The sequence below is a fragment of the Mobula hypostoma genome, chromosome 2 (genome assembly GCF_963921235.1).
Source record: "Mobula hypostoma chromosome 2, sMobHyp1.1, whole genome shotgun sequence".
In the NCBI taxonomy this organism is placed as follows: Eukaryota; Metazoa; Chordata; class Chondrichthyes; order Myliobatiformes; family Myliobatidae; genus Mobula; species Mobula hypostoma.
Genome location: NC_086098.1, coordinates 153,392,372 through 153,414,859, shown reverse-complemented (window position 1 = coordinate 153,414,859; position 22,488 = coordinate 153,392,372). Strand labels below are relative to the sequence as shown.

The following is a 22,488-nucleotide window of genomic DNA, read 5'->3' as shown; positions in this document are numbered from 1 at the left end:
CGTTTTGTCTGTGGGAACGCTGATAGATTTAAGGCTCCGACAAGCAGCCCGTGCCTGAGTTAATCACGGGCTCAGTGACAAACAGAACAAAAGAAAGAACATTGTTACTGTTTCTATTACTGCAAAAATTCCTTGTTGCGTTGCGATGCCGCGAAGCTGATTTGAGTTCTCATGACACGCCAGTCTCACTTCTGAATCATTTGTACATTGAAACCACACTCCAGGTCTAGCAGGCAGTCGGGGCTGACATTTGCAGCAGTTTACTGAAACAGTATTACACTGTTTGAGTCCATCTAGAAGTTAATGCACAGGCAGTCGGGCTGACATTTCCAGCACGTTACTGAAGCAGTATTACACTGTTCAAGCGCGTCTAGAGGTTAATGCAACATCCTGTCTTTATCAGAGTAGTTCAGGCAAATCTGACACAAAATACCTCTCGTCTGCTCTGTATTATATCACTTATTACACTCGTTCCTCAAAGCAGAGTGCCAGAAGTGTTGTTACAGGTATTGCTACCATTCCCTGTCGGAACCGGGCGCATTATGTCAGGTGCAAAGCCGTACACAGGAGTCAGATGTAACAGGAAGACCTTGTTTGGCTGCGACCAATGGCCTCTTCAGGTGGAAGCAAAATAAAAAAAGAAATATTGTAGACCTCAGCAGCGCTCAGGGATCTTCTGCAGGGAATGAGAGCGGCAACATCACAAATCAAAGAGTCAAAGAGAGACAGAGCAGAGAAATAGACCCTTCGGCCTTCTGACTCGATGTTGACCATCAACCAGCCATTTACACCAATTGTTACTGGTAATGGTTTATTATTGTCACGTGTAGCGCCACGTGGCTGACATAGTAGTGTCATGGTTAGTGTAACACTCCTACAGTGCCCATGATCTGGGTTCAGTTCCCAGCGCTGTCTGTGAGGAGTTTGTACGTTCTCCCCGTGACCGCAGGGGTTTCCTCCGGGTGCTCTGGTTTCCTCCCACAGTCCAAAGATGTACCGGTCAGTAGGTTAGTTGGTCACTGTAAATTGTCCTGTGATTCGGCTGCGGTTGTTTGCTGGTGCAGCTCGTGAGGACAAAAGGGTCTGTTCCACATCGTATCTCTAAATAAATAAATACCTGAACCCAGATACAGCGGAAAGCTCGTCTTCTACACTGTTCATACACATCACCATTGTACGGTGTATTGAGGTGGAACAAGATTAAAAAGAATGCAGAATAAAGTTTAAAAGCTACAGAGAAAGTGCAGAGCAGATAAACCATGAAGTGAAAGACCATAATGAGGTAGGTAGTGAGGTCAAGTGTCCATTTGATGTACAAGAGTCTGACGGCAGTGGGATAGAATCTGACTGGAGCCTGGTGGTGTCTGCTCTCAGGCATTTGTATCTACTGCCCAGTGGGACAGGGGAGAAGAGTGAATGTCTGGGGTGGGTGGAGATTTTGATTACGCTGTTTGCTTTACCGAGCCAGCAAGAAATACACAGAAGTTTCATAGAGGGGAGTCTGGTTTCTGTGACATGCTGAGGTGTGTCCACAACCCCCTATACTGAGTGACCACAACTCCCTTTACTGAGCCAGCAAGAAGTACACACAGGTTTCATTGAGGGGAGTCTGGTTTCTGTGATGTGCTGAGGTGTGTCCACAACTCCCTATAGTTTCTTACAGTCACGTGCAGAGCAGTTGTCAGACCGAGCCATGACGCATCCAGATAGAATGCTTTTCATGGAGCATCAATGAAAATCGATAAGGATCGGGACCTGCCAAATTTCTTTAGACCCTGATGAAGTAAAGGTGGTGCTGAGTTTTCTTGGCCATGAACATAATACTCTGGTGTCCCTGGTGTGGCAAAGTGTCACATTAACAAACAGAGAGAGCAGAGGAACACTCCCTCCCATTTGTGCTTGTCTTCACTCTCAGGGTGGGGAAACAGAAGCAGGTTTACAGAGATATGGACCAAAACCAGGTGAATGGGACTAGCTTCGATGGGCATTTGGTCAAATTCAAAATTAACTTAACATCAAAGTGTGTGTTTTTTACTATATACTATCCTGAGAATCATCTTCTTGTGGGCATTCACTAGTAGATACAAAGAAACACAACAGAATCAATAGACAAAGTTTGAGCCTGTGCACAATGGATAACACTTCTGATGAGCGATCAGAAGATTGTAGGTTCGACTCCTACCTGTCTCACTGTCTCCTTTGCCCACTCTTTCGAGCGGCATGGTAGTGTAGTGGTTAGCACAATGCTTTAGAGTACAGGTGACCGGGGTTCAATTGTCACCACTGCCTGTAGAGAGTTTGTACGTAATCCCCGTGACCACGTGGGTTTCCTCTGGGTGCTCCGGTTTCCAAAGTTGTACCGGTTGGTAGGTTAATTGTTCATCGTAAATTGTCCTGTGATCAGACTGGGGTTAAATTGGGGGTTGCTGGGCAACGTGGCTCAAAGGGCCAGAAGGGCCTTTTCTGTAGTGTATCTCAGTAAATAAAAGATTAACGTGCCAAAGAAGACAAATTGTAATAAACAAAATAGTAAATAAATAAATAAGCAAATAAATGAACAAGCGAAAAAACAAACAAAATTTGGAACATCGGCAGTGAGAAGAGAGCATGGAACGGACTGGATGGTGGGGTTCCTGGATGACGGATGCTGTTTTCTCGTAGCAATGCTCCAAACAGATGTGCTTAATGATGGGGAGGGCTTTTTGTGATGTGCTGGACTGAATTGAATTGAAAATACACGTGGACTAAGATGCTAACTGTCCTGTGCTATCACCAGTGGGATCGTCAGTTGATCTGCCACCTGTCTTCAGGAGTTTCAGCCCACTTATGATCAAGACTCCCTCGAGGTGGTGGGCTGGCAGTGCTAAAGCACCACCTCCCACTGGTGAGCTTAAAAACTTGGCATCTGCCTCTATCAGAGTTGTTGGTCACTTCCATCCAAGAGATAGTCTACTCTTTAGGTGTCTATGCAACTACTGAAGGGTTTGCATGATATGTATACACTGTCTGACTATCTGCCCCTCTGGACATACTTGGTCCACACCCATGCTGATCCTGTCTCTGCTGCCTCAGCTACAGCCCTGCTGGTTGACTTGATCTCTCTTCTAGTGAAGCCAAGGTCACGCAGCCACTTCTGGAAAGTGAACGCAATAAAGCCACGGCAGCCTACTTTGAATGGATAGCATGAGACCTTCCACCCTCTGTCTCTGCACTCTGATCTTAATTCTGCATACTTGGTTAACTTGTACTCATGGGCTTCATCGATGTGGTCTTTCCAGGGGACTGTGAGTTCACCAATAACCACTTCTCTACTGGTGTCAGACCATACGATTATATCTGGACGCAATGTTGTGAAAGCTATTTGCTCCGGGAAACTGCCTTTCCCATCCAGGTCGGCCTTGACACACCAATCATTGGCTGAAGAAAGTATGCTTGATTGTGGGCTTGTGCCGTACACCCTTGACTTGGAGTCTTCTTTCACAAATGATATGCGATGTTCTGTGCAGCATGGGGCATGAGATAAGTTGTGCTGCAGTACTCTCTGCTCAGCCGCTTCTGTTACAACTTTGAGAACATTGTTATGTCTCCAAGTGTACATGCCACTGACTGTATCCACTACATTCTGTAGGGAATTTCCAAAATTCTTCACTATTGGCTTTTCCATACCAGGCCATGATATAACCAGTCAGGACACTCTCCCCTGTGCATCTATAGAAGTTTTTCAGAGTTGTAGATGGTGTGCCAAATCTGCAATTTTCTTTAGAAAGTTGAGGCACTGTCATGCCTTCTTTGTAATAGCACTTAGATACTGGTCTCAGGACAGATCCTCTGAAATGATAACACCTTAGAATTTAAACCAAGCCTCTCCATCTCCAGTTCCCTGATGAGGGCTGGCTCATCGATCTTAAGTTTCCTCCTCCTGAAGTCAGTAATCAGCTCTGTGCTTTTGCTGACATTGAGTGAGAAGGTGTTGTTGAGACATCATTCTGCCAGAATTTCAGTCTCCCTCCTGTGCGCTGATTCGTCACCACCAACTGGTCAGCATGCAAACCTGGCTGAAATATTTGCTGACTTGCTGCTTTTGTGACAGTGACAGGGGTCAGAATGAAGGAAGGAAGAAGAGCGACAACGTCCATTATGTGGTGCCTTTGATCCAGTAAAACCTCCCAAGGTGTTTCACAGAAACAACAATGAAACTGGTTTCAGATGGGGTCAGGGAATGAACATCAGGGGAGATCATCAAGGTTTGTCAAAGAAGTACAAACGTTGTAGATTTCAAGGAATGTCTTATAAATGTTAGTGTTGGGTTATCATTGTCACATGTACCAGGATGCAGTGAGAAGCTTCTGGTTACATGGGGCAGCACAGAGTTGAAGTAAATAATGCAATCATGTTACAGTGGCAGTGATCACTGAGCGGGGTCTGATCCCCACTGCTGTCTGTAAAGAGCTTGTACACTCACCCTGTGAATGTGTATGATTCTTCCAGGTGCTCCTGTTTCCTCCCAGATTCCAGAATTGTATGGTTAGGGTTCATGAGTTGTGGGCATGCTGTTGGCGACACTTGCGGGCTGCCTCCAGCTCATATTTGGACCATGTTGGTTGTTGGTGCAGATGATGCATTGCACTGTATGTCTCGATGTTTCGATGTACATGTGACCAATAAAGCCAATCTTTAAATCTAATCTTTATGTATCATCTAGGCAGATCACACCGTGCATAAGCACATCGAGGTAGTACAAAGGAAACAGTATGCAGAGTACACTGTTGAAAGCAGAATTCAGTCAACGTAGAAATAGGAGAGAAGGAGGAGGGAGAAATCCAGAGTGTAGGCTGAGGCAGCTGAAAATGCAAATGAAAAATTTTCGAGCGACTAAAGGCTGCATTGGGAAAGAGGCCAGAATTGGATGAGGGCTGAGATCTCAGAGAGTTATTGAGCTGGAAATCACTGAGGCAAAAGAGTCTGAAGCGATGGGGAGGTCAGATGTTTGAAATCACCAAGGATGATGATAAGTTGCTTGATATAGAGGAACTGGATGAAATCATCCTCGTGGGACAACAGGTTTTATATTTGTGTAGAGAACAAGAATTCTTTCAGAAGAATGAAACCAAGTGAGGTATTGAAAGTTTACAGAGGATGGTGCAAAAGACAAAAAAAAAATCCAGTGAGCTACTGTCCTGTGGGCAAAAGTGACTTGTTAACAAGATAGGTCAAGGGAGAATGGCCAGACTAGTTCAAGCTGACGGGAAGACAAACCTTGAAGTGACACACAGAGAAAATGCTGGAGGAAGTCAGCAGACCAGATAGCATCTATAGAAAGGAGTAAACAATCAACATTTCCAGCTGAGACCCTTCCTTAGGATGAAGGGTCCTGATGAAGAGTCTCGACCTGACACGTCGACTGTTTACTCTTTTCCATAGATGCTGAGTCCCTCCAGCATTATGTGTGTGCTGCTTTGGATTTCTAGCATCTGCAGTTTTTCTTGTCTTTGTGCAGATCCTTGAAGTGAATGGGCTGCAGCAGCAGAAGACCAGGAACATACACTCAAAAAGTGGCCAATGAGTGTATTTGCCAGTTTAGTGTTCATGGTCACATATTGAAGCTCTGATTTGCACTTTGATGTTGTGTGCCCACAGCAAGTGTACAGTATCTGCTACACAGGCAATAAAGAAAGCACTTCACACAAAGAACTGTGGTGAATCTGACACAGTAAGCCTTTTAAGCTTCTTGAGATATTTATGTGTTGAATTGGAAAAGAAGTGTTGGCAGAGAGATTACTTTCAGTTCCAGTGCCAGTCTTATGCCTTTGCTGTTAAGATATAACAGAAGGTTGGGTTTGGATTAAAATTTCTTCATTTAGATAAAATAGGATACATCCCAATTTGTAAGGACATGGGATTCATTTACTCAAAGACGATGGAACATCTGCTGTTGAGACAAAGCAGTTTCCCAAACCAACCATTTTATCATCCAAGTGAGATTGACAGTTCGTCTAGTTCGTGGCCTATGGCATTATATTGACGCGGCTGGCTTTGCTCGCACCCAGTGTGTAGCAAGTCTTGGCATTTACTAGTGGCAGCAGATTTTCACCCACAAAGAATGGCTTGGTTACAAAGCTCCAATACTCGAGTGATACGTATCACAACTACCTCAGTGACATTTACTACAATAATTGAGTTATATGTACACACCACCTCAGTGACATTTACTACAATACTCGAGTTATACGTATCACAACACCTCAGTGACATTTACTACACTCGAGTGATACGTATCACTCCACCTCAGTGACATTTACTACACTCGAGTGATATGTATCACTCCACCTCAGTGACATTTACTACACTCGAGTGATACGTATCACTCCACCTCAGTGACATTTACTACACTCGAGTGATACGTGTCACACCGTCTCAGTGACATTTGTCCGAGTGAAGAATCAGTATTAGGTTTGTTATTACTGTTAAAAGTTGTGAAATTTGTTGTGTTGTGGCTGAAGCACAGTGTCTGACATAAAACATTGTTGTAAGGTAAAAAAATAAATGAATATAAAACTAGTGTGAAAGAGGAAGAGCGAGGTTCACGTAGAGATGGTTAATAGTGATAGTTCATGAGTTCATGGATGGTTCAGCTGAGGTTCTCGGGATTATTTATTTGTTTATGTGTGTATATTTGCTCAGTTTGTCTTCGTTTGCACATTGGCTGCTCAGCTGTGTTTGTGTGCAGTTTATCATGGATTACATTGCATTTATTTGCCCTCCTACAAACACCTACAAGAAAATGAATCTCAGAGTAGTAATTGGTGACTTATACCAGGTGTATTTTGATAATAAATTTACTTTCAACTTTCAAATCTGATGGCAGAGGGAAAGAAGCTGCTCCTATAGCATTGGGTGTGCATCTTCAGGCTCCTGTACCTCCTCCCTGAGGGTAGGAACGAGAAGAGGGCAAGACCTGGACAGTGAGGGGCTGAAATAATCGATGCTTCCTTCTCGAGGCACATCTCTTGAAGATGTCCTCAGTGGTGGGGAGTCTTGAGTTTGTAGCCTCTTTGATCCTGTGCATTGGAGTCTCCATCCACAGCAGTGATGCTGAGAGAGGAAGCCGATGGAATTCCTACCATGGAACAGAAGAAGGAACAGGTGTTGGAAGATCCCAAGCTGAGATGGAAACCATTAAATTGATGGGTCTGAATTAGTTAAAGATAACATTAAGCACAATTTAATTGATCTTGACGTTCTATTGCAAGGGCTGGAATGTTCCAGTACATATACTCTAATAATCATGCAGACTTGACTAAGACCCCTGCCTTGTCGTACAGCTCCAGCTGTGTTGCCCCAGCTGTTCCATTTGACATGACTGAAGTGTCTGCAAAATTGTCACACTCTTCCATGACATTAGTTTTATGATCTCCTCAGGGCCATTGTAAAGCAAAGCTTTATGTGCTGTGATTACACAAGGTGGATTGCCCTGAATCTGCTTAATGAAACAGCTTCTGTCTCTGATGGTTCAGTGGGGAGTTAACGGCTTACTCAGGCATCTGCTCTGGTACATCTGATCACAGAGCAAGCAGCAACACTGGTTCTGTCCCAGCCCACTCCGAGCCAGTCAGCTGTGACACCAAGCTGAGAAATGTTTGCTGGCAACATGGTGAATTCATTATGGGGAGCAAGGACATGGCAGACCAATTGAATAATTACTTTGGTTCTGTCTTCACTAAGGAGGACATAAATAATCTTCCAGAAATAGTAGGGGACAGAGGGTCCAGTGAGATGGAGGAACTGAGGGAAATACATGTTAGTAGGAAAGTGGTGTTAGGTAAATTGAAGGGATTAAAGGCAGATAAATCCCCAGGGCCAGATGGTCTGCATCCTAGAGTGCTTAAGGAAGTAGCCCAAGAAATAGTGGATGCATTAGTGATAATTTTTCAAAACTCATTAGATTCTGGACTAGTTCCTGAGGATTGGAGGGTGGCTAATGTAACCCCACTTTTTAAAAAAGGAGGGAGAGAGAAACCGGGGAATTATAGACCGGTTAGCCTAACGTCGGTGGCGGGGAAACTGCTGGAGTCAGTTATCAAAGATGTGATAACAGCACATTTGGAAAGCGGTGAAATCATCGGACAAAGATTTGTGAAAGGAAAATCATGTCTGACGAATCTCATAGAATTTTTTGAAGATGTAACTAGTAGAGTGGATAGGGGAGAACCAGTGGATGTGGTATATTTGGATTTTCAAAAGGCTTTTGACAAGGTCCCACACAGGAGATTAGTGTGCAAACTTAAAGCACGTGGTATTGGGGGTAAGGTATTGATGTGGATGGAGAATTGGTTAGCAGACAGGAAGCAAAGAGTGGGAATAAACGGGACCTTTTCAGAATGGCAGGCGGTGACTAGTGGGGTACCGCAAGGCTCAGTGCTGGGACCCCAGTTGTTTACAATATATATTAATGACTTGGATGAGGGAATTAAATGCAGCATCTCCAAGTTTGCGGATGACACGAAGCTGGGTGGCAGTGTTAGCGGTGAGGAGGATGCTAAGAGGATGCAGAGTGACTTGGATAGGTTGGGTGAGTGGGCAAATTCATGGCAGATGCAATTTAATGTGGATAAATGTGAAGTTATCCACTTTGGTGGCAAAAATAGGAAAACAGATTATTATCTGAATGGTGGCCGATTAGGAAAAGGGGAGGTGCAACGAGACCTGGGTGTCATTATACACCAGTCATTGAAAGTGGGCATGCAGGTACAGCAGGCGGTGAAAAAGGCGAATGGTATGCTGGCAGTTATAGCGAGAGGATTCGAGTATAGGAGCAGGGAGGTACTACTGCAGTTGTACAAGGCCTTGGTGAGACCACACCTGGAGTATTGTGTGCAGTTTTGGTCCCCTAATCTGAGGAAAGACATCCTTGCCATAGAGGGAGTACAAAGAAGGTTCACCAGATTGATTCCTGGGATGGCAGGACTTTCATATGAAGAAAGACTGGATGAACTGGGCTTGTACTCGTTGGAATTTAGAAGATTGAGGGGGGATCTGATTGAAACGTATAAAATCCTGAAGGGATTGGACAGGCTAGATGCAGGAAGATTGTTCCCGATGTTGGGGAAGTCCAGAACAAGGGGTCACAGTTTGAGGATAAAGGGGAAGCCTTTTAGGACCGAGATTAGGAAAAACTTCTTCACACAGAGAGTGGTGAATCTGTGGAATTCTCTGCCACAGGAAACAGTTGAGGCCAGTTCATTGGCTATATTTAAGAGGGAGTTAGATATGGCCCTTGTGGCTACGGGGATCAGGGGGTATGGAGGGAAGGCTGGGGCGGGGTTCTGAGTTGGATGATCAGCCATGATCATAATAAATGGCGGTGCAGGCTCAAAGGGCCGAATGGCCTACTCCTGCACTTATTTTCTATGTTTTTATGTTTCTAACCTTGGCATAGAGAAGAGCAAATGGTTATTTTTAGTTCTGTCACTCGTTTCTCTCTGTTGTTATATACAGTCTTTCCCTGGGTTATCGACACCCAATTTACACTCAGTGGCCACTGTTTTCGGTACCTTCTGTACCTAATAAAGTGGGCGCTGAGTGTGCAGTATGTTTGTGGTCTTCTGTTCTGTCGCCCGCCCACCTCAAGTTTCAACGTGTTGTGCATTCAGAGATGCTCTTCTGCACATCACTGATGTAACGGGTGGTTATTTGAGTTAGTTATCTTCTTGTCAGCTTGAACCAGTCTGGCCATTCTCCTCTGACCTCTCTCATTTAAAGGTATTTTTACCCAGACGACTGCTGCTCACTGGATGCTTCTTGTTTTTCACACCATTCTCTGTAAACTCTAGAGACTTGTGTGTGAAAATCCCAAGAGTTCAGCAGTTTCTGAGATACTCAATCCACCTCCAATCATTCCACAGTCAAATTCACCTAGATGACATTTCTCTGTCCCATTCTGATGTCTGGCATGAACACAACTGAACCTATTGACCATGTTTACACATTTCTATGCATTGAGTTGCTGCCACATGATTGGCTGATTAGATATTTTGCATTAACGAGGTGTACAGGTGTACCTAATAAAGTGACCACTGAGTATATGTCCACCCACACATGTGAATATTATTTAATTCAACAATGTAATGCATGTACCTACTGTCTGTTCATTTCTATGAACAGCATAACTGGATTCCTCCCTCTCCATTTTTTGATGCTGTTCGTTACAACACTATGGAGGTTTGGTGGCAACACAAGTGATTTTTGATTACATCCCTGTTGTAACATATGGTTATTTGAGTTCCTGTTGCCCTCCTGTCAGCTTGAACCAGTCTATCCATTCCCCTCTGACCTCTCTCATTAATAAGATGTTTTCACCCACAGTACTCCTGCTCACTAGATTTTTGCACAATCCTCTGTCAACTCTAGAAATGGTTGTGCAAGAAAATCCCAGGAGATCAGCTGTTTCTGAGACACTCAAACCTCCCTGTCTGGCACTGAAAATCATTCCACAGTCAAAGTCACTTAGATCACATTTTTTCCCCATTCTGATGTTTGGTCTGAACAACTAAACCTCTTTACCATGGCTACATGCTCTTATGCATTGAGTTGTTGCCACATGATTGGCTGATTCGATATTTACATTAATGAAGTTTACCTAATAAAGTGGCCATTGAGATGTTGTCATAAAATTTATTGTTTTGTGGCAGCAGTATAGTGCATAAAAATTACTATAAGTTAAAAAAAGAGATATTAAAAAACAGATACCTAGTGCATCATTAGAGCAAATAAGGAGGTAGTGTTCATGGGTTCATGATCCATTCAGAAATCCAATAGCAGACAGGAAGAAGCTGTCCCTAAAACATTGAGTGTGTGTTTTCAGGGGTCCTCTACCTCCTCCCTAATGGTAGCAATGAGAAGTGAGTATGTCCTGGATGGTGAAGATCCTCAATGATGAATGCTGCCTTCTCGAAATGTCACCTATTGAAAATGTGTTGGCATGAATTAACCCAAAGAGGTCTTTAATATTTAATGATTTCCTTTGTTCTACAGAATGGCCTGAGTTTGTGAAGAACTATGCACCTTGGTGGGCATCCCACACCCTCGACTGGTTAAAGTACGGCAAGGAAGTCCTTGTGGTCCACTATGAAGATCTAAAGCACGATCTGTTCAACCAACTGAAAAAGATGGTGTCCATCCTGGGCCTCAGTGTCTCCGATGACAGGCTGCTCTGTGTGGAGAGCCAAAAGGATGGGAACTTCAAACGCTCTGGCCTCAGAAAACTGGAATATGATCCCTACACTCCTGAGATGAGGAAAATGATTGATGCTTTTGTCAAGACTGTAGACGTGGCCCTCAAACTGAGAAACCTAACTGGTGTTCCTGAGGATTACGCCCCCAGATGATTTTGTTGGTAAATGCTTTTGGGACATAGCTGTGTTCTCTCTTTCCCCGGTCAGTATTCCTTCTCCCACAGTGGGTGGCTTCTTTTAATATTCAACAGCTATTAGCTTCCTAAGTGCTTCCAGCATCTAGAAAGAAGTTCACCGGATATAAACAGCTGGGGGTGTCAGTAACTGTAGAGCGTTGTTATGCCAGGAAGCAGCCTTTAGGAAGTGGAGCATTGCCAGGATCAGTGACTGCCTGAAGTTCGCCACAATGTAGAAGGAAGTATTTGTATGATGCTTGAGCTTTGTGACCTGCAGGAGTCAGAGGTTGCCATGGTATGGAAGGAGATATCAGCGTGGTCCATGGGCTTTGTGACATGCAGGAACTGGAGTTTGCCACAGTGTGGAAGGAGATATCAGTGTGACTGGTGGGCTTTGTGACATTCAGGAACTGGAGTTTGCCATGGTGTGGAAGGAGATATCAGTGTGCTCCATGGGCTTTGTGACATTCAGGTACTGGCATTTACCGTGGTGTGGAAGGAGATTATCAGTGTGACCTGTGGACCTTGTCACATGCAGGAACTGGAGTTTACCATGGTGTGGAAGGAGATACCAGTGTGACTCGTGGACTTTGTGACATTCAGGAAGTGGAGTTTGCCACAGTATGGAGGGAGATATCAGTGTGGTCCATGGGCTTTGTGACATTTAGGAACTGGAATTATACCTTTGCTACTGTTTTTAATGCTGTTCTTGGACTGTCAAATCTGGAGCTGAGTTGCAGAGAAAAGTGGAGACTGTGATTGGTTGGAATGAATATGTGGAGGAACCAGCCAAGAGCCTTTTTACCAAGGAGGGAATGGGAAGAGAAGGGCAAGTTGAGAGAAAGCAAGTACTTATAATTTCAACCAACACCCACCCATCTGGATCACACCACGTGGTTTATCAGGTGCAAACCTATCCGGCTTTGATTGAGAACACAGCCACTGTCTTGCTCTTCCACACCTTCCTCAAAAACTGAATTGATTTTGGGCTGTTGTTTAGAGTTCAGGCCTGGCAAATTCATTCACGAAGAACATCTGGGATGATCAACATACTTAACATGACAGGACATCACAGCCTGTTTCCTGCTCCTTTCAGAACACGATCAACCACTTCTCTCCTCCACTACCTGCTAAGCCGTGGTGACACATTTCAGAATGAAATCAGTGTATTTTATAAACATGGCAGCAGATCTTACCTCACTGATATGACGCAGAGCCTTTGTTGTGGGGGGGGAGGGGGGAAGAGGGATGAGAGGGGAGGAGAGGGAGGGGAGGGAGAGAGAAAGAAAGAGACTGCAGATGAGAGACTAAAGAGAGGAGAGAGAACTTAGATATAATTCAGGTCAATTATTTACATTAGGTAACTCAATAAAACACTCATTTCCATTCAATTTTCTTTGAGAAGCTACATGAGTGGATTAGGAAAGTAATTAAATTCAAACTAGATAAAACTGCAGATAAATTGAAAAGACAGGGGAAGAAATGGACTCCTGCTGTGTTGTCATTTTCTTAAAGCTAAAATTGCTCTAATCATTCATTTGAGATCCATTAATGAACAGTTTTGGTGTTATAGTTTAGTTGGGTTTGCAGAATAAATAGCTTAGCACTGCTGAGCTGAGTATTGGATTTAGATTTCCAGCACCTGGTTTGATCTTCCACCTCTTCCTAAGCAGCAGGTAACTCAGAAACTGTTCAGTTTTGCACTGTCTGCCTGCTGATAGATGCTCTCTATGCTGAACTATGAGGAAACATACAGTTTGTTGTCACAGACACCAGGGTGCAATGAAGTTCCTGGCTCACGTGAAACTGACAGGGTGAACAGTTACACATGGTAATGAAAATTTCAACAATACGTACACTGACAAACACGAAACGAGATGGTGCAAAGCATAGCGGTGCAAACTGAAATAATGTAGGAATATGGGAGAAAATTAACCTATTGGTCTGTTGTCTACACACCTACAGATATATTAAATAAAAGCACGCATGCGGGAGATGGCTTTTACTGGCGTATTCACATTGTAACGAGAATGAGAACAATGCATATATGTAGAGAACAGTGCATGTGCAGACAGCAGATCAAAAGGTAGTGCTAAGGGAGGGAGGTCATTGCTCTAAAAGAAATAAATCCATATATTAAAATTCCTTGCCCTTTAGATTAATGCAACAAAAAAAGTGTATTCGTACAAGACATTCAATTTCCCTTTCATAAACACATACTCCAAGTAAACATGTTTTCACAGTTCTAAAGGTTCAGTCTTTTGGGTGGCACTGTTTCTTCTAGGATAACACCTGTGGACCTGCATCAGGTTTGGCAGGTGTCTTGTCTAAGACAATGTCCTCAGTTTCTGGTGTCACATTGCTGTCAGTGACATGAGCATCACTGAGAGGTAAGTCAGGTGACTATAATGTGCCCATCTTATTGGATGCAATCAACTCAGGTGTGTCCTTCGGTTGAGCATCCAATATCTGGTCCACATGACGTCTCTATGTATGATCTCTAACATCCACTGTGTACATCAGTGGTCCAGTTCTTGTAGGTATCCTACCGGGTGTCCACTTGTCTTCTTGGTAATCAGCCACCAGGACTTGCTGTCCAATCTCAAAGCTCCTTGCTGCTTCACTTAGCAACTCGTTGAAATGTTTATTCTGCATGTCCTCCAAGAGGTCTGGTTTCAGGAGGTCTATGCAAAATCTCAGATTCCTGCTCATGAACAGCAGTGCAGGTGTTTGATTTGTCGTCGCATGAACAGAGTTCCAATACACAAAAAGGAAGTTGTCCAACTTGTGCTGCAGAGAAATGTCCTCCTTGTCCAGCACTTTAATGGACTGCTTGAAGGTTTGGATAAACCTTTCAGCTAAACCATTCGTTGCTGGGTGGTGAGGAGCTGACTTGAAATGTCTGATGCCATTTTTCTTCATGAATAGTCAGAATTCTTCGGGTATGTACTGTGGTCCGTTGTCACTCACGATTTGTTCTGGTGAGCCATTTCTGGTGAAGGTGGTCCTAAGAGCAGAGAGTCTTTGCTGAGGTAGTTGACTTTATTAGTATAGCCTCCAACCATATCAAACGAGCATCCACAGCATGAGTCCATGAATGGTCCAGCAAAGTCAATATATAATCTATGCCATGGTGACGACAGCCACTCCCATGGGTGTTGGGGTGCATTTTGAACTTTTTGGCATCCCGAGCATCTTTTGGCCAAGTCTTCAATCTGCTCATTTATTCCCGGCCACCACACATACTGTAGTTCCAGGCGAGACTCTTCATCTTGATTGTACCCAAGTGTCCTTCATGCAGATTCTCTAACACTTTGGTGCACAGTTTAGAGGGGACCACGACATGAGGACTCTGGAAACATAGGATTACCATGAACTGGCCATCCTTGCATGGTGATTTCACAGACTTTTGACACTGTCGGGTCACTCCTTGTTTCCCTTTGTGTTGCAGAATTTCTTACTGACAACTGGTCCACCAGTGTGATGTGAAACACTCCTGCTGATCACAGTATGAAGACTTTCTTTCTTCGATTGCCAATAGTGGAAGATGTGACAAGCCATCAGCGTTGCTGTGTAGTTTGTTATCCTTGAACTCTGTCATTAATAGTGGGCTCCTGGGAAAAGCGCCCAACGTTGCAACCCGTTAGCAGTTGTCACTGGAATTCCCTTCCTGGGATTGAAAATGGACACAAGTGGCTGGTGATCTGTCACTAGTGGTAGAACTTCTTTATTCCCCATACTAGAATAAGGGTCTACATTGCAACGAGAGTGAGAACAATGTACATGCATAGACAACAGATTAATTCATAGTTCTAAGGGGCGGGGGGTGCCCTAGCTCTGAAACAAAATAGATCCATCCATCATAGGGAGAATATACAATCTCCTTACAGACCGCAGAGGAATTGAACTCGGGTCACTAGTGCTGTAATAACATTACACTTAACTGCTGCTCTAACGTACTCTCTCTAATCCCTTGTTTGGATCAGATGAAACAAGGGTATCGAGTACCATGGCACTCATTTCTGCTGGTTATTGTCCCCACTCATTTGGAAGGATCCCAAGACATGAAGGAGGGCAAGGGTTAATCCTCGCTGAAGGGACTGCAAGGTGGAAAAGAGTGGGGAGGAGCTGATGTGGCTGCTGATGCGATCGCGTGGCAGCTGGTGAAATGTTGGGTGCAGAGGTTCACGAGGTGAAAGGTGAAGACCAGGGAAACCGCTCGGTCTGATGGGAGGTGGGGTGAGAGTAGAAATGCAGAAACAGAGGAGATGTGAGAGTGGACTCTGTCAACCACCACAGAAAGCAAGCCACACTTCCTGACAGAGGACGACACTTCAGATGATCTGGAAAGATGACCTGAGAGCAGATTTGGCAGAGAATGTGAAATTGAGAGAAAAGGATGTTATCCTTACAAGAGACATGGTGTGGGAGTCAGTGTAGTTTGTCTTCTGAGTTGGAGACAGAGAGGGTGGGAAGAAGTCCAGTCTAAGAGGCTGTGAGAGTCGGTGTTAATAGTAATTATCAATGGAGAGCTTGTCTTCTGAGATGGAGACAGAGCGTCATAGAGTCATAAAGCATAAAGATCAGGAAGAGGGAGAGAAGTGTCAGAAATGGTCCACAAGAACTTGAGAAGTGGAAGCTAGTGGTGAAGGTGATAAAAATGATGGATTCTACACTGGTACAGAAGTCAGCCATCAGTACAGTGATCAATGTAGGAATTTGTCCATAATGTAAATGTTTTTTTGGAAATGACATGTTATGTTCCCACCATTTCTTGAAAATATATTGAATGTTAAACCCCAGCCCAGTCTGCTTTCATCAATTAAGTGGAATTTTCTCAAAGGCGGCAGGATTTCACTGTGTCAGATTTGCAGTACTCTTGATGCTGTTACACATAGGTTATGGAGTGATCTTGGTGGGATGGCCTAGGAAAATTCAGACCCTTTATGTTAAGAAAACATCTCTACACAGTAAATACAAGATATGTAAAAAACACGACAGTGCAGAGGAGTGCAATTTCAGAGCAATGCTAGTCTTGTGCATTGGTAAAATTCCTTTGTCAAAGAAGTGAGTCATTCCAAGAATTCACCACTGTTGTCAACGGCAACTGGAAAGAGGTATGGCGTTTCCAGAAGAATTGGTGATCAAAGTAAAGAGAAGCTTGAATCTTTTTTATAACTAATAATTCTAGTTTCCATGGGTAGCAAGGTAGTGGAACTAGAAATTTTGATTTTAAAAAATTCAATATATCGAGTAGGTCTGGCCAACAGAAAACATCCAATTTGGACAAAAGGACTTTGGGGTTGGAAGGTTTTGCCAATGGAGAGTTGAATAATAATTCCTCTGCTTGTTGCTTGTAGTGATTGCCTGGAGGTATTCATGATGGTTATTTTGCTGACAATATTCCTGGAACTGGGAATGTGCTGGATAAGAAGGTGGTAGTCAGAGATATCCCAATCTCTCTTATAACTGCTGTGACTCAAGGGTGTGGAGGACCCTATGTTTGTGTGCTCAGACACAAACACAGCTTTAATTGTATAGACTTTGCATGTCAAAGTCAAAGCCAGGTTTATTGTTACAAGCACAAGGCCATGTGTGAACAATGAAAAAGTTACTTGCAGCAGCATCACAGACACACAACAGATTCAAGTTTCATTGTCATTTAACCATCCATGAATGCTGGTGAATATAACCAAAGGAGACAGGGTCAAGGTGCTAAACACATTGTCAAGTCACACACAGGCTCACACTCACGGAATGAGAGTCCCAACGCCCTCCCCTCGCGATATGATGCCCAGTCTTCACACATACATCAACAAAGCCGTATAGAATATCAGTAAAATACAACAAGGCAGAATATGCATGTATATCGTCCGGACCACCCCACCGAGATCATCTGACGACCTGCCCTGCCACACGGCGCCTTTGAGGCCCAGTCCAGTCCTCACCCCGACGCTGGACTCCTGCTTGTTGAATCTGTGCATTTGAGGCACAGTCCTCGCATACACAAGCACATATAGAATATAGTAAAAATACAATGACACACAATATGTATGTAGTCCAGATCTCCCAGCCCACCAATTTCATATGTCGACCCACCCACCCCGACACCAGACACCCGCCAGGTGATATTGCGGCTTAGAGGCCCAATCCTGGCATATACAGGTTCATAAGGAATATTAGTAAAAAAAACCCAGAAAAAAAAAGTCCAGACCCCTCAGTTCAATTTAAATCTTCAGTCGACCACAACTACACTATGTCGTCCCCGGTCGAGTGCGACGGCTCGGACGCCTCCTCCTGCTGCTGCTGAAAAGCAATCGACCCCGTAGCGTGAGGCCTAAGTCTGTTGGGTGTTGCCACAATAAAATCCGTAGTCAGCCACAACAGAGCTTGTCTTCTTCCAAGAGAAACCAAACCCTGGGAAGGCACCGCCGACTCTGTCCTAGGCGCTGCCCCCAGTGAGGTCTGCTTGCTCCGGTGGCTGCAAATGGCCGACACTGTGGTTCCAGGCCCAGACCTCGCTGAGAGCAGAGGCCAGAGAGAAAGAGAGTCCCCCACCATCCCCACCCTCTCTCATCCTGTAAATCCCCATCCTCTCTCATCCAATAAAACCCCACCATCCGCACCCTCTCTCATCCAATAAATCCCCACCATCCCCACCCTCTCTCATCCAGTAAATCCCCACCCTCTCTCATCCAATAAATCCCCACCATCCCCACCCTCTCTCATCCAGTAAATCCCCACCATCCGCACCCTCTCTCATCCAATAAATCCCCACCATCCCCACCCTCTCTCATCCAGTAAATCCCCACCATCCGCACTCTCTCTCATCCAGTAAATCCCCACCATCCCCACCCTCTCTCATCCAGTAAATCCCCACCATCCGCACCCTCTCTCATCCAATAAATCCCCACCATCTCCCTCTCTCATCCAATAAATCCCCACCAACCCCACCCTCTCTCATCCAGTAAATCCCCACCATCCGCACCTCTCTCATCCCGTAAATCCCCACCATCCCCACCCTCTCTCATCCAATAAATCCCCACCATCCCCACCCTCTCTCATCCAGTAAATCCCCACCATCCCCACCCTCTCTCATCCAGTAAATCCCCACCATCCCCACCCTCTCTCATCCAATAAATCACCACCATCCCCACCCTCTCTCATCCAGTAAATCCCCACCATCCCCATCCTCTCTCATCCAGTAAATCCCCACCATCCCCACCCTCTCTCATCCAATAAATCCCCACCATCCCAACCTTCTCTCATCCAGTCAATCCCCACCATCCCCATCCTCTCTCATCCAATAAATCCCCACCCTCTCTCATCCAATAAATCCCCACCATCCCCACCCTCTCTCATCCAATAAATCCCCACCCTCTCTCATCCAGTAAATCCCCACCATCCCCACCCTCTCTCATCCAATAAATCCCCACCATCCCCACCCTCTCTCATCCAGTAAATCCCCACCATCCCCACCCTCTCTCATCCAATAAATCCCCACCCTCTCTCATCCAGTAAATCCCCACCATCCCCACCCTCTCTCATCCAATAAATCCCCACCCTCTCTCATCCAGTAAATCCCCACCATCCCCACCCTCTCTCATCCAATAAATCCCCACCATCCCCACCCTCTCTCATCCAGTAAATCCCCACCATCCGCACCCTCTCTCATCCAATAAATCCCCACCATCCCCAACCTCTCTCATCCAATAAATCCCCACCATCCCCACCCTCTCTCATCCAGTAAATCCCCACCATCCCCATCCTCTCTCATCCAGTAAATCCCCACCATCCCCACCCTCTCTCATCCAATAAATCCCCATCCTCTCTCATCCAATAAATCCCCACCATCCCCACCCTCTCTCATCCAATAAATCCCCACCATCCCCACACTCTCTCATCCAATAAATCCCAACCCTCTCTCATCCAGTAAATCCCCACCATCCCCACCCTCTCTCATCCAATAAATCCCCACCATCCCCACCCTCTCTCATCCAGTAAATCCCCACCATCCCCACCCTCTCTCATCCAGTAAATCCCCACCATCCCCACCCTCTCTCATCCAGTAAATCCCCACCATCCCCACCCTCTCTCATCCAATAAATCCCCACCATCCCCACCCTCTCTCATCCAATAAATCCCCACCCTCTCTCATCCAATAAATCCCCACCATCCCCACCCTCTCTCATCCAGTAAATCCCCACCATCCGCACCTCTCTCATCCAGTAAATCCCCACCATCCCCACCCTCTCTCATCCAATAAATCCCCACCATCCCCACCCTCTCTCATCCAGTAAATCCCCACCATCCGCACCCTCTCTCATCCAATAAATCCCCACCCTCTCTCATCCAGTAAATCCCCACCATCCCCACCCTCTCTCATCCAGTAAATCCCCACCATCAGCACTCTCTCTCATCCAGTAAATCCCCACCATCCGCACCCTCTCTCATCCAATAAATCCCCGCCATCCGCACCCTCTCTCATCCAATAAATCCCCACCCTCTCTCATCCAATAAATCCCCACCATCCCCTCCCTCTCTCATCCAATAAATCCCCACCCTCTCTCATCCAGTAAATCCCCACCATCCCCACCCTCTCTCATCCAATAAATCCCCACCATCCGCACCCTCTCTCATCCAATAAATCCCCACCCTCTCTCTTCCAATAAATCCCCACCATCACCACCCTTTCTCATCCAGTAAATCCGCACCATCCTCACCGTCTCTCATCCAATAAATCCCCACCATCCCCACCCTCTCTCATCCAGTAAATCCCCACTTTCTGCACCCTCTCTGATCCAATAAATCCCCACCAACCCCACCCTCTCTCATCCAGTAAATCCCCACCATCCCCACCCTCTCTCATCCAATAAATCCCCACCATCCCCACCCTCTCTCATCCAGTAAATCCCCACCATCCCCACCCTCTCTCATCCAATAAATCCCCACCATCCCCACACTCTCTCATCCAATAAATCCCCTGCCTCTCTCATCCAATAAATCCCCACCATCCCCACCCTCTCTCATCCAGTAAATCCCCACCATCCGCACCCTCTCTCATCCAATAAATCCCCACCATCCCCACCCTCTTTCATCCAATAAATCCCCACCCTCTCCCATCCAGTAAATCCCCACCATCCCCAACCTCTCTCATCCAATAAATCACTACCATCCCCACCCTCTCTCATCCAGTAAATCCCCACCATCCCCATCCTCTCTCATCCAATAAATCCCCACCATCCCCACCCTCTCTCATCCAATAAATCCCCACCCTCTCTCATCCAGTAAATCCCCACCATCCCCAACCTCTCTCATCCAATAAATCACTACCATCCCCACCCTCTCTCATCCAGTAAATCCCCACCATCCCCATCCTCTCTCATCCAATAAATCCCCACCCTCTCTCATCCAATAAATCCCCACCATCCCCACACTCTCTCATCCAATAAATCCCCACCCTCTCTCATCCAGTAAATCCCCACCATCCCCACCATCTCTCATCCAATAAATCCTCACCATCCCCACCCTCTCTCATCCAGTAAATCCCCACCATCCGCACCCTCTCTCATCCAGTAAATCCCCACCATCCCCACCCTCTCTCATCCAGTAAATCCCCACGATCCCCACCCTCTCTCATCCAATAAATCCCCACCATCCCCACACTCTCTCATCCAATAAATCCCCGCCCTCTCTCATCCAATAAATCCCCACCATCCCCACCCTCTCTCATCCAGTAAATCCCCACCATCCGCACCCTCTCTCATCCAGTAAATCCCCACCATCCCCACCATCTCTCATCCAATAAATCCCCACCATCCCCACCCTCTCTCATCCAGTAAATCCCCACCATCCGCACCCTCTCTCATCCAATAAATCCCCACCCTCTCTCATCCAGTAAATCCCCACCATCCCCACCCTCTCTCATCCAGCAAATCCCCACCATCAGCACTCTCTCTCATCCAGTAAATCCCCACCATCCGCACCCTCTCTCATCCAATAAATCCCCGCCATCCGCACCCTCTCTCATCCAATAAATCCCCACCCTCTCTCATCCAATAAATCCCCACCATCCCCTCCCTCTTTCATCCAATAAATCCCCACGCTCTCTCATCCAGTCAATCCCCACTATCCCCACCCTCTCTCATCCAATAAATCCCCACCATCCGCACCCTCTCTCATCCAATAAATCCCCACCCTCTCTCTTCCAATAAATTCCCACCATCACCACCCTTTCTCATCCAGTAAATCCCTACCATCCTCACCCTCTCTCATCCAATAAATCCCCACCATCCCCACCCTCTCTCATCCAGTAAATCCCCACTTTCTGCACCCTCTCTGATCCAATAAATCCCCACCAACCCCACCATCTCTCATCCAGTAAATCCCCACCATCCCCACCCTCTCTCATCCAATAAATCTCCACCATCCCCACCCTCTCTCATCCAGTAAATCCCCACGATCCCCACCCTCTCTCATCCAATAAATCCCCACCATCCCCACACTCTCTCATCCAATAAATCCCCACCATCCCTCTCTCATCCAATAAATCCCCACCATCCCCACCCTCTCTCATCCAGTAAATCCCCACCATCCCCACCATCTCTCATCCAATAAATCCCCACCATCCCCACCCTCTTTCATCCAATAAATCCCCACCCTCTCTCATCCAGTAAATTCCCACCATCCCCAACCACTCTCATCCAATAAATCACTACCATCCCCACCCTCTCTCATCCAGTAAATCCCCACCATCCCCATCCTCTCTCATCCAATAAATCCCCACCCTCTCTAATCCAATAAATCCCCACCATCCCCACCCTCTCTCATCCAATAAATCCCCACCATCCGCACCTCTCTCATCCAATAAATCCCCACCATCCCCATCCTCTCTCATCCAATAAATCCCCACCCTCTCTCATCCAATAAATCCCCACCATCCCCACACTCTCTCATCCAATAAATCCCCACCATCTCTCATCCAATAAATCCTCACCATCCCCACCCTCTCTCATCCAGTAAATCCCTAACATCCGCACCCTCTCTCATCCAATAAATCCCCACCATCCCCACCCTCTCTC

The 22,488-nt window shown here is 45.8% G+C and overlaps 1 protein-coding gene across 3 annotated transcripts in view; it reads left to right on the top strand.

Moving 5' to 3' along the window:
* Window positions 1-16,197, top strand: part of LOC134342577 (sialate:O-sulfotransferase 2-like) — a 294,342-nt gene extending 278,145 nt beyond the window's left edge. For 2 of the 3 annotated variants that reach the window (XM_063040887.1, XM_063040891.1), the window contains exon 8: window positions 11,032-12,617. In XM_063040887.1, coding sequence (XP_062896957.1) covers window positions 11,032-11,384 — 353 coding nt within the window. In that variant the 3' untranslated portion in view covers window positions 11,385-12,617. Of the gene's footprint in view, window positions 1-11,031; window positions 12,618-14,858 lie in introns of those variants that run through there. The other variant, XM_063040888.1, reaches the window with a different exon arrangement.
* The last annotated feature ends 6,291 nt before the right edge of the window (window positions 16,198-22,488 follow it).